Below are 23,206 nucleotides of genomic sequence, written 5' to 3' on the forward strand. Positions count from 1 at the left end.
TATTTTTTCGGGACGTCTATACAGAAACATTTTAAGAATTGAAATTAATCTTTGATATGACAGACTTATTTTTCAGACTAATGTTTTACTACTGCTAGTAATTATTATTTTTTTTTTTTTCAGGTATTTCATATTTCAGAAAAGTTTTGTGGTTCAAGTGTTTCTCCTTTCTTTGTTTGCTGTTTATGAAAGTCTTATTTGATTTTATGAGTACTGGTTCAATAATACTGTGTTTTTTGGCTTTCTGATTTTTCTAATTTGTGCGGGATTACTGTTGTTTATCTCATTACGAATATGTGAAAATGAATATCCACTCTTAAGAATGCATATCATAGAGTGGTGGGATATTAGATCGGATTTACATTTTAAAAAAAATAAATTTGAAGTTTTTTTTTTTCTGTTTTCCGTATTTCAGCCGTGAAACTTAACTGTGTGTCATCGTCATCTAGAGATTTTTTCAAAATTTAAAAACCGCATTAAGAGAATTTAGGAAAGAGCTAATGATAACTGTTGGTTTTAAGAAATTATCTCATTACCTCCACCGAAGGCTCATATTTTTTCGATTCCGTGGAAAACATGGTCATTTAATTTTATCTGTTTGAATAAGGTTCTTGAATTCTTCCTCTTTATTCAGATATCTTTTCGAACGGAGAAATATTGTAAAATGAATTTATTGAAAAGTGACCTAAAATAACCGAGAAATATTGGTTTCCTAGTTATTGAACACGACGCCACGAAAGATTGGTTTTATAAAGTTATTAAATGCTGTAATTTCGTTAGCGTAGTCAAAGATTTACTAGCTGGCTTTCTTGACGTGGCTTTATAAACTTCTGCATGCCAGCATTAATATTATTTTTTCAAAGTTCGATGTGTTGTATATTGTACGCTTTTTCTGCATGTGCATATAAAGAGCATATTTTTTATACATCCTCCAGCATCCTACTTTTTCATCTCTGTATTGACTGTGCGGTCTCTTTCCAAATCTCTTGGCAGAAAAAAACCGAATTCTAATCAGCAAAATTTCGTATTCGTGTTTTTCGAAACCTTTTTTCCTTACGGAGCAAAAAAGATCGCGATACTAGCAGTGGTAAACAATATTTTCCTCCATACGTACGTTTGAGTCACCCGTTACACATTGCTAGTAATTTTTGGATTCTGTCTGTTTACCGATTGTTTGCTGGAAAAGAAAGCAACATATTAAGAGAGCTTCAATAAATTAAGTTCATAATAGAGTCTGAGTAAGACACTCTCAAATTCAGCGAGTTTAAACTACTCCACCGAAGAATTTCAACGACCACTGCAATGACATACGAGAGGAAGCGAGGAGTTGCAGAGATGAGCAAGTGGATGAGAAAGAGTGATTCAGGGAGTGGAGATCAAAGAACATGATACGGGTAGCGAGCAGTTGATGTTTGTTGACCTTCTACTTGGTTCTCATTAACGGTTTGGCAGATCTATGAATGCGAAAAGGATACCGATGGCAGGTAGTGCGGCACGTCAGACTGCAACACCGACGATGACAATGATTACATCCCAAGTAAGTACTATTTGCTGTTTGCTGTAGTAGAGTTTTGTGTGATAGAGTTTTATTTGGGATATTTTATTTGATATAAGACTTTATCTCTGTCATAGGATCTGTTAACGAAATTTGACAACTGTCTACTCTTTTGGTAGTTGTTCTTGTCCAATTGAATATCGCTTTTTTATCAAGTAAGGATGGAAGTTTATGCATTTTTTGTTGTTAGGTTACGCGAATATTGCAAATTACACACATGTGACGCGTAGTGTTCCGTACTGTTTCCCTTTGTGTTCGATTCTTTCAATTCGGTTTGTTCAAGCGCTTTCAGAATGTAGAGTGCTTCACTATGTGGAATTTTCTGACTCACGAGTCATTGAGGGTGTAGAATAAGGTACAACTGATATAGAAACCACTGTTAAAATTAGTGATTAGCTAACGCAATCAAATTTGCATTACTTAATCCTGTATAGTTATGCGGAGTAGTTTCGAGTTACTTTCAAGTTGGGACCAATTAGCTCTGCTAGGTTGTCTGTTCGAAATGATGAAGTTCTTGACAGTGAACTTCTTTGTTATCGTTTTAGTAACTTATGAGAATAACTATTGCTTTGTTGCTAATTTAAATTGTCTGATCCTTATAATTCCCATCTTGGAAATTATAAGGATCAGACATGTACTTTTCATAGTGTATTGAAGCACACAAAATAGTTTGATGGTGTTATTTTCCGAAGTTTGTTTTGTCAGTAGACTGCATAATAGCTATTTCACCTTGAGAACTGTCGGGCGTTCAAACGCATCCAAGAAGAGAAATGTATTGTAATAAACTGTTTTTCTCAAAGAGAACGCTGAGTTTTTATACTAAAAAATTTTAAGTGAATTAAGCTATAAAACGTTTGTATCCTCTAACACTGAAGAATAAGCGGTAATATGTTGATTCCAAATACATATATATTTGGGAAAAAATCTTCAAGAAAAGCAAGTAGATGTATGCAGAAATTTGATATGAAGGGAAATATGTAGACTTGTCACTTTTTAGCTTCGGAGCATCAATTTTTTTTAGGACGTAAAAATAAGTTGTGGGATAGTTAAGGCTGTCTTTGTTGAGCTTTCCAGTTTTTCATCTTCATTTTATCACCAGTAAATAAAATAAAGCTGTAGTTTTGTTATGACTACATCGTTCATTACTCAGATGTGCAGTAATAAATCTTTGTACACAAAATAATCTACAGAATTTTAAAGTCTTTGCTTTGCTCTCTTTACTCAAGTATAAAGAATTCTCAAATTATGTTATCATTTTGTTATAATGGATATTATTCAAAGAGAAAGTACGCCAGGTTCAGACAAAGACATTTTCAGTAGCTTCCTGAAGAGGAATAACTTCTTTATAACAGTGAACGCATCAGTGAACACTAAATACACTTATTAAAAATGGAGTACATTACTTTCATTAGTCAATTTTGAGTGTTTTAATGGCTTGTTACTCTTTAATTTTTTTTTAAGCGACCAAAACCGAAATTGCCGTCGTTTGAAGAAATAAAACGTGCCGTACCTTCATCATGTTTCGAAAGGTCGCTGTTCAAATCATTGTTTTATCTAGTTCTCGACTTAATGATTCTGTACGGTTTGTACAGATTTGTTGGTATATTCGAGTCGTTTGGAATTTTTGGGCTGTTTATATGGTAAGATAAGTTCACATCTGCTTCATGATTCTAATATAGCAATGTATGGTTTATTACAAAAAGTCGATCTATTGTTGTTGGACACTTTGGAATTTAGAAATAGGTTGTGTGCTTAAATGTGTAACTTCAGGTATTGTTGTATGGGAATGTTTGGATCGTCACTATTTGTAGTTGGTCATGACTGCGGTCATGGTACCTTTTCCGAATATACTTGGGTCAATGACCTCTTTGGACATATCGCTCACGCTCCACTTTTGGCACCATATTGGCCCTGGCAGAAGTCACATCGACGACATCATCAGTATACTTCTCATATTGACAATGATATGGTCTGTTTGCTCTCTTCTGTTTGATAGTGTCTTAATTAGTGATGGATTAACTCTCCTAATTTCTATTAATGTTAGAAGTCGATTGTTTCAAATCCATTTTCAATTTAGGGACATCCCTGGGTGATCGAGAAAGATTTCATGACGCGTGGTTGGATAATGCGCAACTTTTCAAAGATTCCACTTTCTGGTTTTATTCGGTTAGTTTGATGTATTTCTAGATTTGATTGATATAGGATATTAAAGTAAATATGGGAATTCCTTTAAACCATCTTCCCTTGATATTGGAATCCTCTGCTTTTTATCTACTGATGAATGTATGTGACTAACTAAACTGCTTTTACTTTAACGAAATATATCAGTTTAATATAACGTTGTATTTTTTCAACAAAGCATTTCTAGGTGGAGTCCGATATATACGATGGTCGGCTTACCAGATGGTAGCCACTTTTGGCCTTATAGTAAGCTTTTTAATAGCAATCGCGAACGAGTGGAATGTGTTATTAGTAGTTTGGCATGCTTATTTTGTGCTGTGGTTAGTTTATTGGTGCTAAGAAATAATAGCAAATCTAAAACAAACTTAAAAGTGATTATACATGCAGGATATGTGAAATTTGCATCGTTTTTGAATTTAGTGTATCAAAAACTTAATAAATATTGCTATCAACAGCTTAATAAATATTCCAGGTAGCCTTCGTTATATGTAATTATAGCTGGTTCACATTCATCAAATATTATTACATTTCGTTGTTGTTTCAAGGTTATTGGCTTGTTATCATAACTTATCTCCAACACAACGATTACAGTATAGAGGTGTGTCTTTTAGCCTTTTTTTTTTTTTTTTTTCGCTGTATAAAATTAATAGCATATAATTGTGTGTTTTTTTGTATCTATGAAGTGAATGTATTTTATTGAGTGATAACGATCTTGGGCTACTTCAGTATGGTGTTTAGCTTTCTGCTTTTTTGTATTTTCCATTCTCTATATATTTATAAATGGTCAGTATACTTAACGAGGGAACTGTTACAGGAAATTTGAAACCTTAGTTTAAATGGGTCCTTTACGTTTTAATTGTATTTTATCATTTTCCTGTTCAATAAAGAACTGAAGAAGATATGAAGCTGAAGAATTTATAGGCGGATTTAGTGTAATGTAGAGTGGGTCATAAGTAGACTATTCAATATTACGCACTTAAATCGCTTCGATGTCACTATGTGGTGAGTCATTTGAAGTTGACCAGACTGTTCTTGTTTTATGTTTGTTTAGGTTTACGAAGAAGGTTATTGGAATTATGTAATGGGGCAAGTGCAAACCATTGATCGAGTGTACGGTTTTGGTATTGATACGCTGCTGCATCATATTACCGATGGTATCAATTTTTAATGTTGATCTTTAGATAAAAGAAAATGAACTAGTCAGTGGATGTCACAGTTACATCATATATTTTCAGAATGAATTCTTCCTCAGTGAGTGCAGATTTAAATTCTTTAAAGTTTTAGAGAAAAGCTAGCGGAATTTTCTGTTTTAAATCGTGAATTCATGATTTATTTTCATATTTCATATCAGCATTAATAATTTATCACTTTAGGACACGTGGCCCATCATTTCTTTTTCACAAAAATTCCTCATTACCATTTGATGGAAGCAACAACAGCTATTAAAAGTGTTCTCGAGCCTTATAAGGTATACAGATGTAAAAGCAATGCCGATTTTTTGTTGGACTATTTGACGCTTAATATAAAATTGGAATACCTTATTGGCAGAGGAACTGGTATCCTCACTTATGCTGGACAACAAAAAGAGGAATGATTCGTTGAGTTTTTTATAATAACCAGTTTTAAAAAAAGTGAATTTTTGATTTCTCTCACTTCGACTTTTTAAAAAGTGATGTCAATATAATTGAAATGAGTCCGCTATACTGATAATAAGAATTCAGTAAAGTTCTTTGTTAATAATATTGGTGACAAATATCTTTAAGTTAATTTAAGATAAACATCTTTAAGTTAATTCCAAAGAAAATTTCAAAACTTCGTCTTGAAGGTTTAGGAAAAGTTTTTGGTTCTTAATTAATATTTGTCTTGAAGAAAAAGTTATTGGAAGAAAAAGGAAAAGAATCGAACAAAGAAGTGTCAGAATAATGCTGATTAAAAAAATGTACAGTGCAGTAAGCCAGCCCATTTCGGTATTGCTTTATCGTTAAGGTTGAACGAAATATTTGGTTGTTCGCATACCTTTCTGCGTTCTATTCGACCTATGATCTCCTTCTGTCTGCTTGAAAATCCTGCTTTTCTGAACACTGATTTGACTTCTGGAGAATGAAGCTAATTTATAAATACGTTATTTAGAAAGTAGTGGTAACTTATCACACAAATCGCGCAATAGAGAGCTGGTGGTTACATGATTGTGGATGAGTATCTGACTTGTAGAAGTAAAGTGTTCTAGTTTTCGTGTGAAACTGCCTTAAAACTAGTGTGGAGCTGTGCTGAATGAGTTCTTTGCGAAGTAAGGACATGACTTGTATGGTACATGTTTAAAATTTAAAAAACTGAATGGCGTACATTATCCTGTTTTGATTCAGTCCATAACATAAATTGGAACCGGTTAAATTTCAAATCGACTAAAGATTATGTTCAGTGTGGAAGATTTTACATGTGACTAATACATTTGTTGGAGTCAGTAAACAGGTATGTAGTATTTGGGGAGATTCATATTGTACAACAGTTTCAAAGAGGATGTTGAACTGTTCCCGAAAGTTTTGCTGAGTAAGTGAGTAGTGTCATAATTGCACATATCTGAAAAGGCAAAAAATAAGAAACAGGACAATAAAATTGACATACTCAAATTTCTAATCGCGAAAAACGTGTAACCGTAGAAATAGAGATCCTTATGTGTTTCATTAACATGCCGAAAAAGACACTTTAAAGTTCTAATTCAAGCAATGAAGTAATTGTTCAAAATAGCTCATTTAAGCATTCTAGAAATAGCTGGTTTCATACCAGTTTTTAATTCGAATTATCCAGTTCCAGTCTACATTTTGTTTTGAGATTCTTCATTTTTTCGGGATTCTCGTTTCTACGAATTATTCCTCTGTCAGTTGAAAAGGTTATAACCACGTCCTAAAAATTTTCAAAGCGTGTTTTCTGGAAACGTTTTCTTTGATTCAACATCATATTTCTGAATTCAGAGCTCGCCCGTTCAGAATGCCTATGAAGTGCATGGCATTTGCCATTTAGTAGGCATCAATTCAAAATATGTGTTTTACAGGCGAATTTCATCAGCATATGCAAAAAAACTGGTGATACTAGTGGATTGAATATAACGTCACATAATTATTTTATTCTTTATCCAAAAAAAAATTCACCCTCTTAATGATTACGAACTATGAACTACACCGCCTCTACATTGATGTGCGAATTATATTCGAAATTATTTGTGCAAAGTTATGAACACATTTCAAAGTTTCTAAATAATAACACGTACAGTCCGTTTTCTACGGACTTACTGAGGACCAGGTTAAAAGTTGAAGAAGCTTGATGTTTTGAGGCCGGACATCGGATATACATACACTGGCATTTTTAATGCTCTCTTTTAATCTCTTCAAATACAGACTTTCCTCATTCCATTTCCTACAAGTTGAAATTTTCAGATATCTGAACTTCAAATAGGATGTAAACCAATCAGGAGATATATTGATTTCAAATTATTAAGAAGACCTACTAAAAGTAACATAAAAATTAAAATGTCCAAATTATTAATTATTCGAAAATCTGGAAGACTAAGCACTTACTGAGAGCAAATTTGACTGAAAAAGTGTGCATTTACGCTTGTACGACACCAACTTGAAGTGAATGTGTCATGTTTGAAAGCGAAAAAAAATTGTGGTATGAATAACACTTACAAGTTATCGTCTTGTTGATATGAAAGTTGTTTTCACAATGAATCATGTGATGTACTAGAATGTAAATGAAAGAGAAGATACAGCACTTCTTTTGCTGGAATGATTATTATAGACACTACGATATATAAGAAATGCATAGATGTTGCAGGGAAAGTGAATTAATGATATAGAGGGAGTTATCAATCAAATGAGGTAATGAATCCGGCCAGGATGATAACCTGTCTAGTAAAAATGAAGAAAAAATTCATATCGAAAAAAAAAAAAATTCTAGTTTTGTGTGGCTTTCCCTCATTCCTACAAATAGGTAAAAGGTATGAGATCTGCACCCAGTTTTTAATTTATTCCTTGTCCATCCTATTCTGCTCTTACTCTTCTACTGCCTTATTCTCATTGTTATTTCATTTACAATATGCAGCTTATCACTCTTCTTACCAGCTCATTTTCTATCTACTTCGGTATGTCCATCTTCATCAGTCTCCAAATATAGATTTCCCTGGATCAATGCAGCATCTCCTCAACAGTTATTGGTACTCGTTTAAACTGAGAGTATTTCTTAGTGTAATAAAACGTGAAATAGACTAAATGTCAGAAAAGACAAAGTTTTAATCGAAAAGCAATATTATACATGTAATATCTGTAACTGAATGTGTATTTGTGTAGCTATAACTGAAAATTATTTGTTTCAGTACAGTGCTACACGAAATCAATAGAAAATAGAAGAGACAATAGTGGAGATAATGGCATCATCTCTTCAGTGATTTGGCGTAGTATTATTGGTGATATTTGCCAATTATCATCTTTTCCACGTCCAACAACTGATCCAAACAAATACATCGAGTGCGTATTCCAAGCCGAAAATGCTGGAAATCGGTTAGATAATGGTCAATTCGAAAAATAGCTTTTAAAATCCGAAAAATTCAGTTGTTGAAAAAATGCAAGATTTTGGTACTGTTTTAGTAGTGATCTTGGTATCTGGGCATCAAAGATCTGCCCGATTGGATATCAGTTTGTAACATCAGCTCGAGAATGTAAAGTCATTGGATTCATTAAAGCTCGACAGCAGTTGTGCGAAGGGTCCAATGCTGAAAAATATAAATTCTGTCCTCAGCTAAGAAATGGTCCAAAGGTTAGGCTGTGAATTAAATGGAAAATCCTGTTCCATTTCCTAAACTAGAAAATAATGATATTTGATTGCAGCTCGTAGTGAAAAGAGTGGAGCAACAAAAGGAACAATGCCTGTGTGTCTTGAATGAAGAGAATTGTGACTGCCCAAAAGTTGTAATCATCGAGCTAGTCACATATGATAAAGTTATGAATGAAAAGAATATATCAAAGGTATAGACTGGGATTGTTTTCATATTATATTCCAAATAAGAAAGGTAAGGGTAGAAATGATACTGTCTTCTAAAGATTTTTTGGAATAAAAGAATCTCAGATGTTTAACTCTACTTTCATTTTGAAATTGAATAACATAAAATGTTTTCATATTCCAGGCTCGTCAAGCTCGTCATGCGCCCTGTCAGAGTGAACAAAGATGCATAATCTCTGTAAGCCATATTTCTTGCTATTTTGTTGCAGTTAAGATTGTTTATCGAAAATGATTGGATAGTGTTGCAAGAATCTCGGGAAACTCTCGTAGAGCAATTATGGAACTGCAATGTGAAATATTTAAATATGAGATATAATTCAGGATGATAATTGTGGTATCTGTTCGAATTCAGACAGCTTATGTACCTGTGGTTCATCAGGTTCAACTAATTTCTCCGGTGTCAATAAACTCCCGGTAGGAATTTGATTTGATTTGGCTTAATTTATGTCCTAAATTCAGTTTAACTATTTTCTTCAACAATTTGAATAGAAATATCTTCTGACTGTAATGTGATTATTTTCAGAATAAGCAAATCCCGGAAGGCTGCCAACTTTTAAATGACGGACAACAGTACTGTACTCAGATACAGGGGAAAGCAGGGAAACAACACTATTCTACTATCATTGCGCCGCAACCATGTCCTACAGGTTTGGATCGGCCAAGTGAAATGCAAAGACAAATGCTAATGGATTTCTTAAGGGAGAGAAAGAGGGAGAAGATGTAGAGAGGGACTGAATGATATTTATTTCTCTATGATTTTCCGATCCCACATTTTTTCGTTTAGGTATAGAATGAAAAGTGGAATGATCGGTCAGTCACTGCATCAAACATTAACACTAAATTCTCGTCAGTGAAGTCAGAATTTAAAGCAGTTTTTCAGGACCTATCTTATGAGTTGGGGTCATATTTTAGGACACAAAATAAATAGTATAGATGGTAATTTCGAAGATCAGAGTGATGAAATTTTTTTTCAGCTAATCACGAATAATTCTTATTTACAGCAGCTGGACAAAGTGTTGAGGGTTCTAGATATCAGAAAATTTGCTCATGGATGATCGAATCGCTTGTTGCTGATCCAGAAAGTCCATCACATTTTCTGCAGTGTCAGCCAGCACCAAACAGTTTGTATTGTGGAAGATGGCAAAGTATGCCTTGCGAACCAGGCCTTATCTTTAATGCTCTCCTGCAGGTTTGCGTATGGAATCCTAGTAAGTTTTTGTTTGTTTTTACGTATTTTGTACCCTTGTCTAATCCAGTTTTTGTTGCATCTTAAAAAATACTTACTGTTAGCATATTGTCCAGCGTTCTAGTCTTTTCATCTTATTACATTATAAATTAAAACATCCCAAAAAAGGGGTCGTATGGTGAAGAAGAAAATTTCTATGGTTCTGATAAAAGTTGTAAAATATAATTGAATGTTATGTTATATCAAATTAATGAAGTTTAATTTCCTTATCAAAACTTAAGGAATGCAATCAGAGGAAATTCCAATAATTAGCCTAGGTATTACTGTAACGTATCCATCAATAGCTCAGCTATATTCGCATACTTCAAGTGGATACCTGATGTCCCCTATTCTGGTGATCCCTGGGTATGATGCAAATACACGATGCACTTGTCATGTTGGTGTGCAGATTGGTTTTTGTGGTTCTGACGGTCAGTGCCCAGGCCAGTCTGTCTGCAAAAGCAATGAATTAGCTGGACAGGGATCTGTAAGCAATTTCCAGTTTCTTGACAAAGTGAATTTTTCGAAAAGTTAAAGGCGTACTTCCTTTTCTAAAGTAACAGATCTACACCTTAAAATCACTACTTTCTAACTGTGTTTCATCTACTTTTTTCCTGCTTTCATTATGAATAGTTTTGATGACATACAAAATACCACAGAATATAAGAGTCGAAATCAAGGGCGTTGAGAAAATAAAAGAAGTCATGTAAAATTTTGAAGAGTTTGTAGTTTATATTTCAGTGTCTGCTGTGTTGTTACTATAGCGAAGGAACTGTTTAGAGAATCGCAACAAGGACTTCATTTCATCTCCGTTCATCCCCCGATCTTCAAAATTGTTAGTTGAAGTAATATATCGATGTCCACTTTAAAGAGTTTATGTTATTATATAATAATCACACTATCATCTATAACTCTATAGTTAAATCAAAATGTAGATTTTTGTTGGTTTTTGCCATTTTCTACTTATAATTTATAATGCATTTCTTTTCTTACGTTTTCCACTAAGTACACATTCCTTAACGACTTTTAATCTACAGTTTTGCGCTAAATTTTATAAAATATAAAATTGTTTTCAGCTTTAAAAATAAAGCTCAGACTTTGTTGTATAGCTGTCATAAGGTACACTCATCCACTACGTTTTATAATATACTCAATGAATGATTTTCAAAATTTGCTGTAAAGAGGACAAAGTACTACTTATCTTTGAAACAATTTGTAGACGTCTGAGACTTCCAACTTCTTGATAACTAACTGTCATAAAGATTAACAACTATAAAAGAAGTCCATCTATTTCATAAACAAAGAAACTTTCGCTTCAATTTTTTGACGGTTGTAATGCAATTTATGCAAAGATGATATCAACTGCAATTTTTATGATAATCCGTTTGCAACTTATTTATGAAAGGCAACACCTCCGAAATATGCTTATTAAGCTAGTAGAACAGTGTAGATATGAAACGAAGTTTTAATAAGATGTTTATTCAAGTTTTCAAAACATTTCATTCGTCGGTGCACTTTAAATACTCTTCATTCTATTTATAACTAATACAGCAAGCTATCACGTACTCTTAAATTTTTATCTAGCTCAGATATCTCTTTTTTATCTCCTAATTGCAACATTTGTCTATTCGATTTCAATTACATCGCTTCAATCCATTAACAAAAAAGTAGCAAAGCCTGCAACTTGAACTTATTACAGAATTATGAAATTAAGGTTCCAGTTATGAAGATATTACTACAAGTTTCAAACACGAAAAAATCAACCCAACCTTTCCCAAGAATAGCTAAGCCCACTAAAGAATTTCACAATCCCACCTCATCTCATGAATTAGAAGTCATACTTAGATTTGTACAGGAATAAACTCATGAATCAAAAAAAGCTTCATTTTAGGAAAGTCACCAGGTGGTCTGATCCCCTAGATCCTATAAGTGGTGAAAATAATTGAGTAGAAGACTAAATATCTACTTAGTGATCCTGTGCATTTCTAAAAAGTTCTTGACAACGTGTTGAATTTCTAGATTATGAAGGTAAAAAGGATCAATACTGGAAGGCACGAAAATTTTCAAATAACAACAGGCGATAATCCATTATTTTCTTGAATATGTTTGAGGCAAAATAACCCACCCTAAAAGTTAAATAACACTTGTTCGGGTGAGCATTAATTTCAAATGATAGGACTACCTATTACGAAAATCAATATTTTGGGTTTTCTCTAGACATTTGCAACATCTCTAAAAGTCAGGTTTATTTTAAATATATGGATAACAGTTAAACTATGATTTGAAGATTACTAAAACTGAAAAAAAAAAAAAAAAAACTGTTATTCGTACCGATCAAAGAATTTTATTAGTAAATGGAATAAAATTGTTTTTCCTGGAAATACTGCAGAAATACTAAAATAAAGCATTCACTGCTGATGAAGCAATTCATAAAACCCAGAATTACAATGAAACTTTTTAAAACCAGTTTTATTTGACTAGTCGTCTATATTTACATTTTATCAAAAATCCGTGAAAATATCAAAAATATGTCAATGAAATGCTTGGCTGAAAATCATAGGGGGATTGAATGGCTTTATAGATAATAAAAATATGCTGGGACAGTTTTTTTTTCACAAAAAAAAATAATAAGAACACTACTGCTTCTCACACTAGGCACCACCTGTTGGACATCCATGGCTACGTTCACCAGGTTGACACTTACAATCTCGATCTTTCATTCGTCGTTCCGTGATATCTCGCCCATCTCGATCTTTTCCGATCACGCACAAACATCCTTGAATTTCCAGAATTAACAAAACATTTGCATCGAAATTTGTGACCATGTCGTTGTGATTAAACTGGAGAGTTAGACGAACAAAGCAAATTGCTAATGTTTTTCATCTGATTAAAAATTTATTTTTTGGAAGTCTGAAGTTGAAAGTTGTACTTACCCTTAGGTCTCGGAAAGCATCCTTCTTTGAGTCCTTTAAATTTTTCATTTAACTCATTAATGACGGCACGATAATTTGCTTGAGCCCGTTCTCGAACTGGATCACGAGCATTTTGCGGTGGCTGTTCGTTAGCTGTTCTTTTAGTCTTCTAACAAACAACAAAATACATAAGAGTTCAATGTGGAGAGTTAAGTATTAATTGTTGGAATTAAATAGTGTTATTTAAGATGTGGTTAAAATCTTGAGAATTTTTGCTGCAATATACTGCAATATTGAATATTTGAAATAAGAAATTTAATGTTTATTGCAAACTCTCAAGACGACTTTAAATCTGATGATCGGAAACAGTGGTGAAATTTCAGCGAAAATAGTCTCAAAGATATTTCGATTAAATGGATGAATATGCATTACTTTTAAGATAAATAGGGATGTAGGAAAAGGATTTAGTGTACTGGTGTTTAGAAATTGGATAGCTATCGAATGAAAACTAATTGCAGATCAACTTGCTGGTAAGGAGGAATACAAATGAAAAAATAAAAATAGTGGTAGAGGTATTTAAAAGAATTATATTGTATGCATTAAAAATAATAAAAATATGGTATGAAGTGTGTAGCGAAATATCCGAACCGTTAAAAAAGAGATGAATTTATCAATTGTGCTTATAGCATCAAGAACTATTAATTGAAATAATTTTTAGAATTTGGGAACTTTCGCTAGAACTGTTGCAGCTTACGTGGGAGGTACTTTTAAAAAGAAACTTTAATAGTATAATAATGTCAAACGTTAATGAATGCAAACTGCGAATTGTTTAAAACTGAATAATTTTTCCAAATCTATTTTTTAATTTAACATAAACATCCTTTATCAAAGCCAAGAATTGAGATGGATTAATAGAATGATAAATTTGGTCTAACCACAAATGTCTGTTATTAGTAGATAAAGATTATAATTTAAGCATATAGCAAACAAGTAGAACTCTTGTTATTGGTCTAGTTTGCATTTTTTCTAGAGAAATACAAACAGCTTTGAAATTTTCGGAATGCACTCGAAAATTCCATAGAGATATTTTTACTGACTCCTACTATATAATTTCAGCTTCAATAGGAAGTTTAGAGCATACCTGCGAAAATTTGCAATGCACCCCATCATCGTATTTCTTCATCACTTCATTACCAACTGCATCTCTTTCAGTGCACATACAACCCCCAGATGGTAACGGGAAGCAGTCTTGCTTGTAATTACCATATCGATCTTTGATCTCCTCATTCAGCTGTTTTTTATTATGCACTGTTTGTGCTAAAATTTGATTTTCTAAAAGTTCAGAAAATGCAAGCTTTAATGTTTCTCAATAATTCAATTAACTGATGGCTGCATCAGACAACTTGCAAAAAACGGTTGATTTATGCAGCTTTTTGATAAAATTTGTCATGACTATGCTTAAACAATATTTTATCAATTGCTTGTCCATTCTTGATAAAGAACAAATGATGAACCAAATTCCGAACCTAAAGGAGGTTTAATCTATATGTCAATAAAGTTTTGAATCATAGGATACTAATTCGGGCAGATTATTCAAATTTTTGTTAATTTTAGACTTTGCTTTTTTGTCATAGCAGTGATTTTATATAGTCAGAAAATATGAATACGATTTTCCCATGACTGCTTTTTACACTTTTCCTACTTTTAAAAAGATGAAAGCAGAATGCAATGCTCTGCAGAATGCATACAACTGCAAACTAATTTCGAAATGTGTAAAGATGATATTTTACATTGTATCATTCCCTATCATACACAAACTATGGAGACTTGAAAATCATATCAAAATAAGTTACAAATAAGCTAGAATTACACTGAGTTAGAAATGATTCAAATCACTATCGCAATCAAAGCAGGTGTCTGATGTGTGCAGGATATGCTTAACATATTAACTTCCTGTTGTGTATCACACTGTTTGGACTGAATTGTATTGATATCATTTTAGTTGTTGCTGTTGTAATAATCTCGACAAGATTATTTAAAGAGTTCCGACAAAAAGATAATATAAGCACTTCCTGTTAATTAATTGGCTTCACTCGAAACTTTCTGAATCTTCATTACACTGTAATGACTTTCAGCCAATTTTTCAAAGCGAATGGATGCCTCTCAGAATTTTCCCGAGGATTTCAAATATTTAATAGCAAATATTACCTGCAATATCCAACCTGCACTGTTCACTGGAATCGTAATTTTCGACAGTTTCTACACCGTCCCCTTGTTTAACAGTACATGCACATCCACCACTTGGTCGTGGGAAACAGTTCTCCCGCAAATTGTTGTGCATTTTTTGTAATATTGCTGCCGTATCACGTCTTATGACTCTTACACTTGTCATCTCAAAAAGTAGTTCTGTCAAAAGAGGTTATTACAGAAGTATGATTTTAGTCAATAGATATTTCCAATAATGACTATTGAGTGTCAGTTTATTCTGCTTACCAATTTGTTTATAACAAGAAAACAATTGAGACTACTACCTTTCTGATTTCTAGAAATCTATATTTAATCGACAAGTAAATTTAGAATCGGGAAAAATAGCGAACCGTTGGTATGGTATAAATGAAGGAACAAAAGATGAATGCGGAAAGAAACATCGTGTTGAGAATTGAAGGCATTTTTGCATCCTTTGAGTTTCTTTTATAAAAATTGAAAACACTGGGAGGAGAAAGATGCTCTCAGCATTGCACCAACTGTCCTCCAGTTGTTCTTACAATGGGTGCTGATAATTGCATCCCCATTTATTTATTTTCCACACTGAACTTTCAGATCAAACTCGATATGACAATAAAATCCGCAAGCAGTTTCTGAGCTTCTGCTTCCTATCCTTCAAATTTCAAGGAAGTACGTGACACAACAGAATATCATCAATAACACCATTAGTATGACTCATTACTAATTTCAAATAACACTATTACTGCTAATCTCTTTCTCGAAATCTGATATTTGATTTCTGTTGCATACCGCTGATAATCCAACTTTGTTGTAAGCTTATCGCAAAAGTGCAATCTAATGACGACGATATCACAGACGACTCAAAAAAAAAAAAAAAAAAAACATTGCTTCGAAGGTAACTCACACTTACTTTAAGGAAATCCTACCTTGAATTGTTTCCAATGTATGGAGAATACTGGATCCTTTCTGTATGACCTGAAAACTTTTATAAAATTTAAATTTCGCATGCAAACAGTTCTGATTTCGACCGTGGTCGAGAATAATGATCCAAGTTTCATAGCTGATCCGAGCAAGGTTTTATTCAAACTCCACGGTTACTTTCATTATCATCTTTCGACAGGTAAATCAACTCTATCAAACTTTCAGCTTTATTGAAGAAATTAAACAATAGCCTAGGCAACTTAATACTCAAAAAGTTAGGTTAGTTGCATATGTTCTGGACCTTAATCGAACCGCTATTATTCTCAGACGAGTTCCATGGTAAGAAGTGCTCTAAATTTTTGGGAAAAAAGTAATCAAATCCAATGAAATAAGCATGCTTCTAAACTAATAAGCATTCTGTCTACTCAATTTATTACCAATTAATTACCAATGACTTATTTCCTTAATATCAAAACATCAATTAACCTGGCAGGGTACTTTTTAAATAGGTTATAATATAGAGATACTTCATCTGTTAGTTAAGAATGCTACATAAATTCCTACAACATCAGTATTCTCTTAAAATGAAATCTGACAACTGGTAAATTCGTGTTAAATGTTAATTTCCCACAATTTTCAATCAAATCAATCCTTATGATAAAGATAATGACGTTCAGCGATCCATTTCAATAAAACTGCTTAATTGTTGAATGCAGAAAATTTGTACTAGAAATGGAGAGATTGTAAACAAAGGCGGTGGAGGAAGTGATCGTTGGTATAAGATGACTGTTGAACATAGAAAGTATTTATTCGTTTAAAAAAAAGTGTAGAGAAATTCGCTAGTATGCCAGTGAAGTATTGGAGATCATGTTTTCAGACCTTGGAGAATTTCTGGTGGTGAATTCCAGTTAATGAAACGGAAGTAATTAACTACTCCAGTGTGAAAAGACAACGACATGATGTTGTCTGAAGTTGCAACAGCTTGAAACAAAAATACGCAATTAATAGAAAGTGAAAGAATGACCTGTAGCATGCTGCTCGCCTAATACTAAAGATGCATGCATTACTTGCATGCACTTCTGCTTCGCCTTCTTTAATTTTGTTCATCCTCCATGTCCATGTCATTATTGACCCTTTCTGTGTTTTTGTCCCTATCCCACCTTTATTCAAACATTTCGGTATGCGCGTTCGTCGCACTTCATAGTCACACAGCATTCTCTTTCTATCTCTTCCTTTCTTTCCTTTTTCCTCTTACTCTTTACGTGGCAATAGATTATCGAAACCAGAATTTCTCTATACATGTAAAAAGAACGTGTCGAAGTGAGAACGTAAGAGATGTGCAGTGCAGCGGGGACGGAAGGTCACTTGTAAGCCAATCGCTTCCCCGTGTAGCGCTTCATACCAATCTGCATTTATCTTGCTTACACGTACTACAAATCTATTAGTGACTTGTTGATACGTGAAGTGGACTGTTTCTTGTTGCTTCCTCGCGTCGTTGTTGTTTTATTGTCACTGCTACTACGTGGTACATCGATAAGAACTATATTCACTCATCGTGTTCGCTAGATACATTTGTCTATCCATGAAGCAACCAACCACTTCCAGACTTGTCATTAAACACTCATTTATGTCACTCTCAGTGTTCTGCTCATTGTGTTTGTTACTAGTTCAAAGGCCATCATCCATTGCCTACTTACCAACTTATTTCTACAGATATAAACCAAACCATCTCTCTGAGTCATCGTCCTTTGTTTTTGTTTCCTACTGTATTTGACTCTTTGACTTCCTTATTCGTATTGTAGAAATCATCGCTGTTATATTATGAGTTACAATTATTTATTCAAAATCGTTATTGTTGGCGACCATAACTGTGGAAAGTCATGTATTTTGCTACGCTTTGCTGAAAATTCATTTCGCCAGGATCACATTACTACGCTTGGTGTTGATTTCAAACTGAAAACAGTCAAACTTGGTCGTGATAAAATCCGGCTAGAGTTGTGGGATACAGCTGGTACTCTATTGTCATATTCTAATTTCATTCACCTAATTTAGCATTTCTTTTCACGCGGTAACTAAGCAGCTGCAATTCACATCTTTACTGCATTGTGAGTATCGCATTCACTAAATAAGAATAGAAAGGGTTCTCGGTTCAACCAACCTAATTCAAGCACTGAGTTCAAAAGCTTTAAAAGAATTAAAAAATTTTCCTCTTTCAATATATATACACCGATTTTAGATTTATGCTTCAAGTTCCTTGCATGCTGAATTAAACAGAGTAAGCTGATAAAAATGATATATATGACAGAAATAGGAGGTAACTAGCGTAGAATTATTTTTTGCATACTTCTTACGACTCTTATAACTTAAAATTCTGCTTACAATGTGTCCTTCAAATATGGTTTTATTCACCGTTTCTCGCATCGTTGACAATACATATGCACTAAATAACCAAACACTTGTGTTGATTACAAAAACTAAGATTAAATTAAATGAATGGAATTAAACTCTAGTGAGAAATACTTTTAGAAATAATTGGTAGTTTTGAAATTTTTTCAGGAATGGAACGGTATAGAACAATTTATAACTCATACTACCATTCAGCACATGGAGTAATGTGTGTTTATGATTTGACAGACGAACGATCCTTTGATAATTTGCGTAATTATTGGTTAAAGGTAAACTTTATGGAAGAAAATAGTTTGGTGAATCATTTTCTACAAACAAATGTATTACAAATCTTTCTGAAGTCGAGTTTTCTTACTTGAAAATTTTTTTATTTAATGATTCCCTCGTTGAAATTTAGTAAGTTTCTGAGAAAATTGTTCGATACGTCGATAAAAAACAAATGTCACGTGATTCTGCTTACTATTAATATGTCCTCAGTTTTATATGACGTATGTTGACAATTGAATTCTAATTTTATACTCACTTGATTTTACGGCTTCTGTTGCAGCGAAGTTCCATTACTTACTGCTATGGCGTTTATTCTGGTAGTTATGAAAAAGCATCTAATGGGATTTGTGTAGTTATTACAGAATTTGCAACCGAAGGAGCGATTGTTTGTTATTTGTTTTGCTCATTGAAACATTATAGGAAATTCGACTGCACGCGCCATCAAATGCTGTGCTAATGCTAATTGGAAACAAAGCTGATTTAGAAGACAAAAGAATGGTTAATTTTGAACGCGCTGAACGCCTCGCTAACGAGCTTGGAGTCTCTCTTTATGAAGTTTTTCTTTTTTAATAGATTTACTGACATGCTGATGGAAACTCCAGTGCACAAAATAACTGTTAGCTAGCAAATGAAGATTTCAATTTCTTTATGCCACTTTTGGACGATCAAATGTTAGGGGCGGTAAGAAGCAAGAAATGCGAACTGTGGATAGAAAGTAATAACCGCTTGTTCTTTTATGTGCTAATTCTATGTATGCATTGAGAATAACATTCTTTGGGAAATATTAAATATTAAGATATAGCCTAGGACAAGTTCTGAAATAACTCTGCGTGATATGCGGTAGTATTCCAATGAGACTGAGAAAAGTATAAGACCAGATCATTAGTGCAGTAGATAGTGGATGCAATTTTCTTTGCTAGTGTTCCCTTTTAAGCAACCATTAAACGCTAAGCTAGTGTGGCGAAAAATATTCGGGAATGCAAGCATTTAAATAATTTACAGGTGAGCGCGAAGACAGGTATTAATTGTGATGATGCATTCCATAATTTGGCAGCAGCAATGCGTGACCGCCTTTTGGTATCCAGCATGCATTCCGATGCAGAAGATAGCGACCACCTTGGTTCTGCTTTTCATGTTGATGGTGTTACTCTTCCCGACAAGAGCTCATCATTTTTGCCATCATGTTGTTCTTCGGTAGCACAGCCAACATTTGTTTAATTAGTTTTCGTTAGACCATCTATTCATATTGTTACTGGAATGTTTATGTTAGTAGCATTGTGTCCTCTTAACTCACGTTTATCAGAAGGAAACTTCAGTCTAATAAAAAATCAAACAAGCAGTGTCTTTAGTTTGGTACACCTCCATCACCCAGAATCTGTAGAAAAATCACTTGATGGAACTTCATAATTTGTAGTTATAAAAAAGATAATTTTACATATACTGCTGAAAACGAAAAAAAAGAAAAGAGACTGCGTGTATAGCAAGCAAAAGTTTATGAAACCGTTTTATTGGAGAATGATTATTTTTGCTCAAACTTTGATAAATGCTCCAAACAAAAAATTGTTTATCCAGCCTTTTTTTTTTTCCTACTTCTTACAGAAAGATAGTCATAGCTCTGAAAGAAATGCATTATGAATGATGTTTTAATAAGTATTGTTATGGACAGCACAGTTTAATGCACTCAGTATTTTTATTCAGTATTGTGATATAAATGTGTTCAGTATTGATACTTTGAGGAAAGTGCGTTGATTGGCATAACAGTAATATCAACTTTGGAAGATAAACTGCGTGAATTTGCATGAGATACGTTAGAGTATATACAGAATGAAACGGCATGCACAATACTTTTATTATGCTTGTAACCCACTGCTGGAGCTGTTCAGGACTGTGTACTTTTCTGACTTTGAAGGTGAGTGGAAGCCAAGAAGTGCTGAGCGTTGATTAAACAACCAATGAACTGTAGCTTATTTATGAGAATGGGATCCTCCTATAAAACAAAACGAGTATGACGTGATTACAACACAACGTGAATGAATATAATAGTGCTGAAACTTACTGTTATGAGTTCCAGGAACTGAAGTTATACCGTCAGCACTTCACATTTTTACAAGCAAATAAATTAGTTTAATAAGCAGCACTGCACAGAGATGGGATTTTGCATCCTTTCAAAATTACAGATAGACAAATGAGGGGAGATGTCGCTTTCTGTGATTAGCTGTTGAATCTATTTTGAAATTTCTAGCTGATGTATGAGGGGTAGCTGACCAAGTTAAAGCAAACCGTTAAGGTGGGGAGAGCAAGCACGAGAGTTTGAATATAGCAGTGTGACCTTACCTGCCATGCAGGCTGAAGTCGGGCCTCTTTACCATATGTAGTGCACCTTGAAAACGTTAGTTCCTGTCTTTCTTCTCACAGACGATCATATATTATCCGATATTCCGATATGTATTGAGTCTATGCTACCAGGGCCGCATGAAAATATTGGAAATGTGATAAACCAAGTGGTGGTGGTCTAGAGTAAAGTTTGTTTGATTTTAAGTTGCTGGTTGGTTGCATGTCGGAAAGGGCAGGTTTTGCAAAAGTTTAGTTCCGGTCCGATGTAAAAATAGCGTGCTATTATGTATTATGCGTAGAGAAACTAAAGGAAAGATCCAGAAGTAAGCTGAGTAATTACAGTGTCTGTCAGATTTTTATAACTTGAAGAGATTGCAGTGTGAAGATCATTTGTTTTCGTAAACTACTTGATAATTTGTTGGCCATTTTATTTGAGGTTTTCGAAAGTCTCCTATATTTTATTTAAAATTATGGTAATCGTTGGTATTTGCAAACCTTGACACCACGTAATATTGAACCTTTCATAACCGGACGAATTTCAGATTGCTTGAAATTTGCTTCCACTGATGGGTGAGTTCTTTTTCATGTTATGGTTATCGTCTTCTCATACATACAAACTGTAGTAATTGAAGCGGTGAAAATAAAACCCTTACCGAAGTACACTCCTAAAGTACAACAGCTGTTTAGTTATTTTAGGAGGAGTGTTGAGCTATTTCCGTAGCTTATTTGGACAGAAAGAGTTGAGAATTTTAATATTGGGTCTAGATGGCGCTGGAAAAACAACTATATTGTACAGACTTCAGGTACTTTTATATCTATTATTCATAATAAAATCGTTATTCATAACAAAGATCTGGTGACTTAAGGATCGAAGTTAGGAACATATTAGTTGTTTGTTGTTTTTATATTTGCAGGTAGGCGAGGTTGTGACGACGATCCCAACTATAGGTTTCAATGTGGAACAAGTTATTTATAAGAATCTTAAATTTCAGGTACATTCTTTGTAGGAAGACAATATTTTGTAACACTTCTTATTAAAATCAAGCAGTAGTTAGCGATTACATGTTCTGGTTTTCAAGCGATTACATGTTCTGGTATTCAAGTTTCACTTTAAATAGCTGTTCTACTCTATTTAGAAAAATTGTTTTGGGACATGTACTACAGTAAACTGAAATCTAAACTGGAGGATAACAGTTGAATGTTCCTCAGAATCTCAGTGATTTATCTGTTTTACCTCATAAAATTAGTCTAGGTGCGTTTAGCAAAAATTTATTACGTTTAGGACGTAATAGATTTTTGCTAAACGGAGCACTCACATAATGCAATGCATTATAGGTATGGGATCTTGGTGGTCAGACATCAATTCGTCCATATTGGAGGTGTTACTATTCGAACACTGATGCTATAATATATGTTGTCGATTCAGCAGATAAAGACAGAATCGGCATTTCGAAGCAGGAACTGGTATCAATGTTAGAGGTCTGAGATGTTTAACCTTGGCATCGCACGAAGTACACCACGGGTAGTTCAAGTTTCCTATAACCCTTTGGTTGAGAAAACCGAGTGAGCCCCAACACAGCTGTTAACGCCGAACAGATCTTATCTGAAATTAAATTTAAAATGCGTGAGCCATAAACCGTAAATGGCTTTCACCATGTTGATTCTGACTTCCGTTCTAATTTATAGATCTTATTGAAGCCTGGTATATTTATAAGTTTTCAAGTACTTCCACTGTAAGCGCAGAACTGAAAGTACAAAATTTCTGGTTGTGTTGCAGGAAGAAGAATTGAAAAGTGCTGTCCTAATGGTTTTAGCAAATAAGCAGGATATTCCTAATTCCCTTTCTTTGGCTGATGTGCATCGTAGCTTAGGATTGGATGCTCTTCGAACGAGAACCTTTCAGATTTTCAAAACGTCAGCGACAAAAGGCGAAGGACTGGATGAGGCAATGGAATGGTATGCAACATTTTTATTTCGAACAGAGACTGATAAACATAAACTAAGCAATTAATGCAAACATTTTAAAACATAATAGCAAATAATATATTGCTTTAAGAGTTCTTGCAGGTTATCGAACAATTTGCAGCAAAGGAAATAGGAAGACAAAAATTAACAGCCAACATGCAC

At 33.8% G+C, this 23,206-nt stretch overlaps 5 protein-coding genes across 7 annotated transcripts; 4 read left to right on the top strand and 1 right to left on the bottom strand.

Annotated features, from left to right (window-relative positions):
* Window positions 1–1,477: 1,477 nt before the first annotated feature.
* Window positions 1,478–5,330, top strand: Bm6111 (Uncharacterized protein; the record flags this gene model as incomplete). Its single annotated transcript, XM_001899050.2, has 8 exons — window positions 1,478–1,537; window positions 3,017–3,195; window positions 3,326–3,524; window positions 3,633–3,721; window positions 3,924–4,056; window positions 4,209–4,334; window positions 4,788–4,890; window positions 5,110–5,330. The coding sequence occupies 8 exons, from the start codon at window positions 1,478–1,480 to the stop codon at window positions 5,328–5,330; spliced, it is 1,110 nt and encodes a 369-aa protein (XP_001899085.2).
* A 2,498-nt stretch (window positions 5,331–7,828) lies between these two features.
* On the top strand, window positions 7,829–10,548 carry Bma-pqn-74 (Uncharacterized protein; the record flags this gene model as incomplete). The annotated part of the gene is made up of 9 exons (XM_001899049.1): window positions 7,829–7,874; window positions 8,106–8,289; window positions 8,377–8,545; window positions 8,617–8,754; window positions 8,913–8,966; window positions 9,110–9,202; window positions 9,312–9,435; window positions 9,790–9,996; window positions 10,256–10,548. 9 exons carry the CDS (start codon window positions 7,829–7,831, stop codon window positions 10,546–10,548), a joined length of 1,308 nt encoding a protein of 435 aa, XP_001899084.1.
* Window positions 10,549–12,664: 2,116 nt separating this feature from the next.
* Window positions 12,665–15,594, bottom strand: Bma-ccg-1 (Uncharacterized protein; the record flags this gene model as incomplete). 2 transcript variants are annotated; one of them, XM_001899048.2, is made up of 5 exons in its annotated part: window positions 12,665–12,789; window positions 12,947–13,094; window positions 14,067–14,242; window positions 15,134–15,317; window positions 15,523–15,594. In XM_001899048.2, the coding sequence occupies 5 exons, from the start codon at window positions 15,592–15,594 to the stop codon at window positions 12,665–12,667; spliced, it is 705 nt and encodes a 234-aa protein (XP_001899083.1). The 2 variants fall into 2 exon arrangements, with proteins under 2 accessions (XP_001899083.1, XP_042929866.1); XM_043073932.1 differs by lacking the exon at window positions 15,523–15,594.
* Window positions 15,595–17,893: 2,299 nt separating this feature from the next.
* Bm4761 (Uncharacterized protein) lies at window positions 17,894–19,963 on the top strand (the record flags this gene model as incomplete). 2 transcript variants are annotated; one of them, XM_001899047.2, is made up of 4 exons in its annotated part: window positions 17,894–18,083; window positions 18,629–18,747; window positions 19,166–19,300; window positions 19,748–19,963. In XM_001899047.2, the coding sequence occupies 4 exons, from the start codon at window positions 17,894–17,896 to the stop codon at window positions 19,961–19,963; spliced, it is 660 nt and encodes a 219-aa protein (XP_001899082.1). The 2 variants fall into 2 exon arrangements, with proteins under 2 accessions (XP_001899082.1, XP_042929867.1); XM_043073933.1 differs by having other exon boundaries at window positions 19,166–19,285.
* A 1,682-nt stretch (window positions 19,964–21,645) lies between these two features.
* Window positions 21,646–23,177, top strand: Bma-arl-1 (Uncharacterized protein; the record flags this gene model as incomplete). Its single annotated transcript, XM_043073934.1, has 6 exons — window positions 21,646–21,649; window positions 21,776–21,882; window positions 21,994–22,071; window positions 22,415–22,558; window positions 22,857–23,035; window positions 23,147–23,177. The coding sequence occupies 6 exons, from the start codon at window positions 21,646–21,648 to the stop codon at window positions 23,175–23,177; spliced, it is 543 nt and encodes a 180-aa protein (XP_042929868.1).
* Window positions 23,178–23,206: the final 29 nt, after the last annotated feature.

This window comes from Brugia malayi, assembly GCF_000002995.4.
Source record: "Brugia malayi strain FR3 genome assembly, contig: Bm_v4_ChrX_scaffold_001, whole genome shotgun sequence".
In the NCBI taxonomy this organism is placed as follows: domain Eukaryota; kingdom Metazoa; phylum Nematoda; class Chromadorea; order Rhabditida; family Onchocercidae; genus Brugia; species Brugia malayi.